This window comes from Rhinopithecus bieti, unplaced genomic scaffold (genome assembly GCF_001698545.2).
Source record: "Rhinopithecus bieti isolate Rb0 unplaced genomic scaffold, ASM169854v2 scaffold_10589, whole genome shotgun sequence".
Lineage (NCBI taxonomy): Eukaryota > Metazoa > Chordata > Mammalia > Primates > Cercopithecidae > Rhinopithecus > Rhinopithecus bieti.
Window position 1 is genome coordinate 1,592,996 of NW_016807065.1, and position 7,681 is coordinate 1,600,676.

The window sequence follows — 7,681 nt, forward strand, 5'->3', positions numbered from 1 at the left end:
AAAAAAAAAAAAAAAAAAAAAAGCTGGGAGGCTCATACCGGTAGTCCCAGCACTTTGGGAGGCTGAGGCAAGAGGATCACTTGAGCCCAGGAGTTTTGAGACCAGCTTGAGCGACTTAAGGAGACCCCAACTCTACAAAAAAAAAAAAAAGAAAAGAAAAGAAAGTTTTTTTTAGTTAGCCAGGTGTGGTGGCTCATGCCTGTAGTCCCAGCTACTCGAGAAACTGAGGTGGGAGGATCACTTGAGCCTAGGAGTCTGAGGCTACAGTGAGCCAAGATCACTCCACTGCACTCTAGCCTGGGCAACATAGAGATCCTGTCTCCAAAAAAGAAAGAAAAAGAAAAAATCCCAACCCAGCCATTTCCTAGCAGTCAAATCTGGTCAAGTTCCTTAACTTCTCTGAGCCTCAGTTTTGTCAACCCTAAAATGGGGATAAGGAAACACCTGGTTCACAGAGTGGGGCAGGGGTGCAGTCAGGTGTGTGTTTAGTGCAGTAACAGTTAGCTGTTATCCTCATGGGACAGGGGAGGCAGGCAGGTGTTAGGGACATGCCAAGTGGGTGACATCTGAGCTCTGCTGTTCAGGGTACGAGGATGTCGTCTGGATTCCCAAAGGCTCCGTCCACATCTTCATCCAGGATCTGAACCTCTCTCTCAGTCACTTGGGTGAGCAGATGGTGGGGAGGGGATGAGGATTAGGGGTCAGTGGGGAGGGAGGTTTCAACATGTCTGGAATTCTGAACCCTGCACTGTCCCCCAGCCCTGAAAGGAGACCAGGAGTCCCTGCTGCTGGAGGGGCTGCCCGGGACCCCCCAGCCCCACCGCCTGTCCCTGGCTGGGACCACCTTTCAGCTGCGACAGGGGCCAGACCAGTTCCAGAGTCTGGAAGCCCTGGGACCCATTAATGCCTCTCTCATCGTCATGGTAACAGGGAGACTGGGGGCAAGGTGCAGCCTTTGGAATTAGAGACTCCATGCGATCCTTACACTGACTGCCGCCCCCTTCTTCCAGGTGCTGGCCCGGACCGAGCTGCCTGCCCTCCGCTACCGCTTCAATGCCCCCATTGCCCGTGACTCCCTGCCCCCGTACTCCTGGCACTATGCGCCCTGGACCAAGTGCTCGGCCCAGTGTGCAGGCGGTGAGGCCAGGGATGGGGGCAGCACAAGATACCTGGGCTGAGGTTCTCTGGGCCGGGAGGGGCTGAGCAGGCCTCTCACCCTCCCCCAGGTAGCCAGGTGCAGGCGGTTGAGTGCCGCAACCAGTTGGACAGCTCCGCGGTCGCCCCCCACTACTGCAGTGCCCACAGCAAGCTGCCCAAGAGGCAGCGCGCCTGCAACACGGAGCCTTGCCCGCCAGAGTGAGTGCCGCCAGGGGGCAGTGTTGCTCAGGGTGGGAGGAGAGTGCTCCCTGGAGTCAAGAGCGAGTGCTCCAGGGGGGTGGGGGCCAGGTTAGTGCAGGATCAGAGTGACAGTGGGCTGAGTGCTGCAGTGATGGTTCTATAGGACTTATGGGGGAGTCCCAGGTAATAGTGCCCCCAAGGTGGCGGTCAAAGTTGCATGGTCCTGGAGTCAGAATGATGGTGCTGCCTGATCACCCGCATTGTCCCAAGATTTATTTGTCCTTAGGGTAATGCACCTCGCTGCCCCCAGTCTGGGTGCAGGCTAACGATGCCCCAAGTGTGGAATGTGGAGGTGCTTGGTGCCGGTATCCATATGAGGCTGGGTGTTTGGAAGGGGAGGGTAGGCTATACTGCCCCCCCTGCTCTCGTATTAGGACCCCCCTGCCCTGCTTACTTGCTCAGACCCCTTCATCTCCTACAGCTGGGTTGTAGGGAACTGGTCGCGCTGCAGCCGCAGCTGCGATGCGGGCGTGCGCAGCCGCTCGGTCGTGTGCCAGCGCCGCGTCTCCGCCGCGGAGGAGAAGGCGCTGGACGACAGCGCGTGCCCGCAGCCGCGCCCGCCTGTGCTGGAGGCCTGCCACGGCCCCACTTGCCCTCCGGAGTGGGCGGCCCTCGACTGGTCTGAGGTCAGCCGCCCCCTGCCTTCGCGCCCACTCCCTATGCAGAGAGGGACAGGGACTGGGATGCCCAGGTGGGGTGTCCAGGGAGAGGCCTCTGTGCGGTCTCCAGGTTAGCTGTCCCGTCCTCACTTCGCACTGGGGCAGCACCCTGAGCACGAAACGCCCCTTCCAACTGCAGTGCACCCCCAGCTGCGGGCCGGGCCTCCGCCACCGCGTGGTCCTTTGCAAGAGCGCAGACCACCGTGCCACGCTGCCCCCAGCGCACTGCTCACCCGCCGCCAAGCCGCCGGCCACCATGCGCTGCAACTTGCGCCGCTGTCCCCCGGCCCGCTGGGTGGCTGGCGAGTGGGGTGAGGTAGGAGGGTGCGCCTCAGAGGGGTGGGTGCCAGGGCAGGGGCTGCGGGGCAGCAACTGAGTGGTGCCCCCTCGCAGTGCTCTGCACAGTGCGGCGTAGGGCAGCAGCAGCGCTCTGTGCGCTGCACCAGCCACACGGGCCAGGCGTCACACGAGTGCACGGAAGCCCTGCGGCCGCCCACCACGCAGCAGTGTGAAGCCAAGTGCGACAGCCCGACCCCCGGGGACGGCCCTGAAGGTATGTGGGTGACCAGCCAGGGCGCGCCAGGAGGGGCCTGGCCAGAGCCAGCCACAGAGGGCATTGGGGGTCCTGACTATTCATCCTAGAACTTCTGGAACCTCTGAAATGCGTTGCTCTGTCTCTGCCAGGCCGTCCTTCACCATCTTCTCCCTGCCAGCATTTATTAAGTGCCACTGTATGCTGAGTGTTCCAGGCACCCGACCCTCTGTGCACTAAAACTTGTGTCATTTCCCCAGTCACTTTCATAACCTGTATCTATTCATCTCCACCTGTAGCACAATTTACTGAATATTTTTTCTTTAAATCAGTTTTTCAACCTCAGGCACTAGTGACATTTTGAGCTAGATGATTGTCATGGGGAGCTGTCCAGCGCATTGTAGGGTTTTTGTTTGTTTGCTTTTGTTTTTTGGAGAGATGGGGTCTTGCTGTGTTACTCTGGTCTCTAACTCCTGGGCTCAAGCGATCCTCCCACCTTGGCCTCCCAAAGCGCTGGGATTACAGGCATGAGCCACTGTGCCAGCCTGTAAAATGTTTAGTAGCATCCCTGGCTTCTACCCACTGGGCACTGGTAGCAACCCTCTCCCAAGTTATGACAACTAAAAATGTCTCCAGACATTGCCCAGTGTCCCCTGGGGGGTCAAAATCGATCACTTTCCGTGAGAACCACTGCTTGTAAGTATACACATTTTTTTCTGCCTAGGTAAAATTTTTTATTTTTTTATTTACTTTTTTTTTTTTTTTTTTTGAGATGGAGTCTTGCTCTGTCACCCAGGCTGGAGTGCAGTGACGTGATCTCGGCTCACTGCAAGCTCCACCTCCCGGGTTCAATCGATTCTCCTGCCTCAGCCCACTGGGTAGCTGGGAGTATAGGTGCCCGCCACCACGCTCAGCTAATTTTTGTATTTTTCGTAGAGACGGGATTTCACCATGTTGGCCAGATTGGTCTCAAACTCCTGACCTCATGATTCGCCAGCCTTAGCCTCCCAAAGTGCTGGGATTAAAGGCGTGAGCCACCACGCCTGGCCTTATTTACTTATTTTTGAGACCGGGACTCACTTTGTCACCCAGGTTGGAGTGCAGCAGAGCAATCTCGACTCACTGCACCTCCAACTCCCAGGCTCTAGCGATCCTCCTATCTCAGCCCCTACAAGTCTCCACAAGGACTACAGGCAAAAGCCACAGTGTCCAGTTAATTTTTGTATTCTTTGATAGAGATGGGGTTTCACCATGTTGCCCAGGCTGGTCTTGAACTCCTGGTCTCAAGCAATCCACCCGCCTTGGCCTCCCAGAGTGCTGGGATTACAGGCGTGAGCCACTGCACCTGGCCGCAATTTTTTTTTTTCTTTTTTTGAGACAGAGTCTCGCTCTGTCGCCCAGGCTATAGTGCAGTGGCACAATCTCAGCTCACTGCAACCTCCACTTCCTGGATACAAGTGATTCTCCTGTCTCAGCCGCCTGAGTAGCTGGGATTACAGGCGTGTGCCACCACGCCCAGCTAATTTTTGTATTTCTAGTAGAGACAGTGTTTCACCATATTGGCCAGGCTGGTCTCAAACTCCTGACCTCAGGTGATCTGCCCACCTTGGCGTCCTGAAGTGCTGGGATTACAGGCATGAGCCACCGCGCTGGGCCTGTGAATTTATTTTGGATAGAAAACAATTAATTTCTTAGTCTGGGCACTGCAGCCAAACTACCTGGGTTCATCTTCCACCTCTGTGTTTTTGTTTCTTTGTCAAGGGATGTAAATGATATATTTACTTGAGGGGTGCCCCAGAAGGGAGTTGGAATAAAATGATCCACCCAGGCCAGGTGAGGTGACTCACGGCTGTAATCCCAGCACTTTGGGAGGCTGAACTGGAAAGATTGCCTGATCCCAGGAGTTGGAGACCAGCCTGAGAAACATAGTAACACAAAAGATAAAATTAGGCTGGGTGTGATGGCTCACACCTGTACTCCCAACACTTTGGGAAGCCAAGGTGGACAGATCACCTGAGGTCGGGAGTTTGAGACCAACCTGGCCAAAATGGCGAAACCCTAGATCTACTAAAAATACAAAATTACCCAGGGGTGGTGGCGTGCACATGTAATCCCAGCTGAGCGAGTGAGGCTGAGGCAGGAGAATCTCTTGAACCCGGGAGGTGGAGGTTGCAGTGAGCCAAGATTGCGCCACTGCACTCCAGCCTGGGCAACCAAAAAAAAAAAAAAATCCATCTCTAGCTTTTAATTTGCCCCAGGTCCTGCCATAAATCACTGGCTGCTAGATGGAAGCCGGTTTCCATCCATAGTCATCAACAGACATCATGATCACACAAAATATGTCAATGCCTGGCAAAATACCCTGACTCCCCACTCAGCTGGGGCTCAAGATCTTCAATTTTGTTGTTGTTGTTTTGTTTTTGTTTTTGCAACAGAATCTTGCTCTGTCGCCCAGGCTGGAGTGCAGTGGCCCGATCTTGACTCACTGCAAGCTCCACCTCCCGGATTCACACCATTCTCCTGCCTCAGCCTCCTGAGTAGCTGGGACTACAGGCGCCCGCCACCACGCCTGGCTAATTTTTTGTATTTTAGTAGAGACGGGGCTTCACCGTGTTAGCCAGGATGGTCTCGATCTCCTGACCTCGTGATCCGCCTGTCTCAGCCTCCCAAAGTGCTGGGATTGCAGGCATGAGCTACCGCACCTGGCCTATCTTCAGTTTATTAAAAAGGAAAATAAGTGAGGATTACAGCCCCAATTGGACATTTTTTCCTGGGTGCTATGAAAAGGAACAATGGAAAGGAAAGGGAATATTTGTCTTCTTTTGTTTTATTGGGTGGTGTGTGTTTGTTTGACAGAGTCTCGCTCTGTTGCCCAGGCTGCAGTGCAGTGGTGCCATCATAGGTCACTGCAGCCTCCACCTCCTGGGCTGAAGCGATCCTCCAGCCTCAGCCTCTTGAGTAGCTGGGACTACAGGCACATGCCACAATGCCCGGCTAATTTTTCCTTTTTTTTGTTTGTTTTCTGTTTTGTTTTGAAACAGAGTCTCGCTCTGTCTCCCAGGCTGGAGTGCAGTGGCACAATCTCAGCTCACTGCAACCTCCACCTCCCAGGTTCAGGCAATTCTCCTGCCTCAGCCTCTTGAGTAGCTGGGATTACAGGCACCTGCCACCACGCCCGGCTAATTTTTGTATTTTAGTAGAGATGGGGTTTCATCATGTCAGCCAGGCTGGTCTCAAACTCACGACCTGAAGTGATCCATCTGCCTCGGCCTCCCAAAGTGCTGAGATTACAGGCATGAGCCACCGCGCCTGGCCTAAGTTTTTCTTTTAATTAGTTTTTGTAGACGCAGGGGGGGGGGTCTCACTGTGTTGCCCAGGCTGGTCTCGAACTCCTGGGTTCAAGCAATCCTCCCGCCTTGGCCTCCCAAAGTCCTGGGATTACAGGCCTGATACACTGTACCTGGCCCTTTTCTCTTTACTAGTGCCTGTGTTGGCCCCCAATCCTGCACTCTCTCTTAAATCCTCAAAACAGCCTAGTGACATCGGTGCTGTTATAAGCCTCCTTTGATAGTTGAGGAAACTGAGGCACAGAAGCCAGGCGTGGTTTGTTCACACCTGCAGTCCCAACTACTCAGGAGGCTGAGGTGGGAGGATCGCTTGAGCTCAAGAGTTGGAGACCAGCCTGGGCAATATAGCAAGAAAAAAAAATTTTTTTTTAAAAGAAAGAAACTAAGGCACAGAAAGGCAAAGTCACTGGCCAGGAAGCACTGCAGGTCGTGTGTGCAGCCCTGCGGGGAGGGCGGCTGAGACCTGATTTTCCTTCCTTCTCCCGCCCCCGCAGAGTGCAAGGATGTGAACAAGGTCGCCTACTGCCCCCTGGTGCTCAAATTTCAGTTCTGCAGCCGAGCCTACTTCCGCCAGATGTGCTGCAAAACCTGCCAGGGCCACTAGGGGGCGCGCGGCACCCGGAGCCACAGCTGGCGGGATCTCTGCCTCCAGCCCGGCAGTGGGCCGGCCAGAGGGGGCCCCAGGGGGGCGGGAACTGGGAGGGAAGGGTGAGACGGAGCCGGAAGTTATTTATTGGGAACCCCTGCAGGGCCCTTGGCTGAGGGATGGAGAGGGGCTGGCTGCCCCCCCAGGGCCCCTCTTCAGCATCCCCCGCTTCCAGTTCTCGTAGAGACCCCCTCCAGGGTGGGTCTGGGGACGGGACAGCTGTTCACCCCAGCACCCTTTGCACCCACCCTTAGGGAGTCCCCAACACTCCCCCCCTCCTTTGATGGGAATATGTACTGTGAAGAGTAGGGGTGGGGAGGGGGTCTTCCGGTGCCCTGCCCCCCAGCACTGCCCTACCCCTCCACTCCGAGCTGGGGGGAGTCTGTGTCTGCTATGGGAGACGGGGGGGTAGCACCACCTCCCTGACACCTTTCCCTGACCTGACCAGGGGGAGGATCCACCCGAACCTCTGCCCTGCCTGCCCCAGGGGCACCCTAACATCCAGGCCACCCCCTCATGGTGCTACAGACCCTGCCCTGGGGCCCACACACTCCTGCCAGGAAGCCCTACATCAGTAAAGTTCTGTCTTGTGTAGATTTCTACGAGTTGCTGTGTGTGTGTCACTGCATCCAGTAGCCCCCACCCAGGTCTGGAAAGGACCACCCGTTCTCCCAGGTCTACCCAGCAGCCAAAAGGGGACTTTTTTTTTTTTTTTTGAGACAGGGTCCCTGTCGCCCATCTATGCCTATCATAGCTCACTGCAGCCTTGATCTGGGCTCAAGCGATCCTCCTACCTCCACCTCCTGAATAGCTGGAGCTACAGGCGTGCACCACCACACCCAGCTGATTTTTAAATTTTTTGGAGAGACAAGGTCTCGCTATGTTGCCCAAGCTGGTCTGGAACTCCTGGGCTCAAGCAATCCTCCCACCTCAACCTCCCAAAGTGCTGGGATTACAGGCATGAGCCACCATGCCCAGCCGGAAGGGGAGTTTTAGCAATGCAGACAGGAACCCCAGGGATTTTAGGAGAAAAGTGCAACAGCTTCTCATGGAAGCTTTTCTTTTTACTTTTTTCTTTTTTTTTTTTTTTTTTTTTTTT

At 55.2% G+C, this 7,681-nt stretch overlaps 1 protein-coding gene across 3 annotated transcripts in view; it reads left to right on the forward strand.

The window, feature by feature from the left end:
• Positions 1 to 7,187, forward strand: part of ADAMTS10 (ADAM metallopeptidase with thrombospondin type 1 motif 10) — a 33,150-nt gene extending 25,963 nt beyond the window's left edge. For 2 of the 3 annotated variants that reach the window (XM_017879899.1, XM_017879901.1), the window contains 8 exons: positions 585 to 665; positions 760 to 923; positions 1,011 to 1,137; positions 1,227 to 1,356; positions 1,820 to 2,024; positions 2,197 to 2,373; positions 2,451 to 2,610; positions 6,431 to 7,187. In XM_017879899.1, coding sequence (XP_017735388.1) covers positions 585 to 665; positions 760 to 923; positions 1,011 to 1,137; positions 1,227 to 1,356; positions 1,820 to 2,024; positions 2,197 to 2,373; positions 2,451 to 2,610; positions 6,431 to 6,540 — 1,154 coding nt within the window. In that variant the 3' untranslated portion in view covers positions 6,541 to 7,187. The remainder of the gene's footprint in view (positions 1 to 584; positions 666 to 759; positions 924 to 1,010; positions 1,138 to 1,226; positions 1,357 to 1,819; positions 2,025 to 2,196; positions 2,374 to 2,450; positions 2,611 to 6,430) is intronic. The other variant, XM_017879900.1, reaches the window with a different exon arrangement.
• The last annotated feature ends 494 nt before the right edge of the window (positions 7,188 to 7,681 follow it).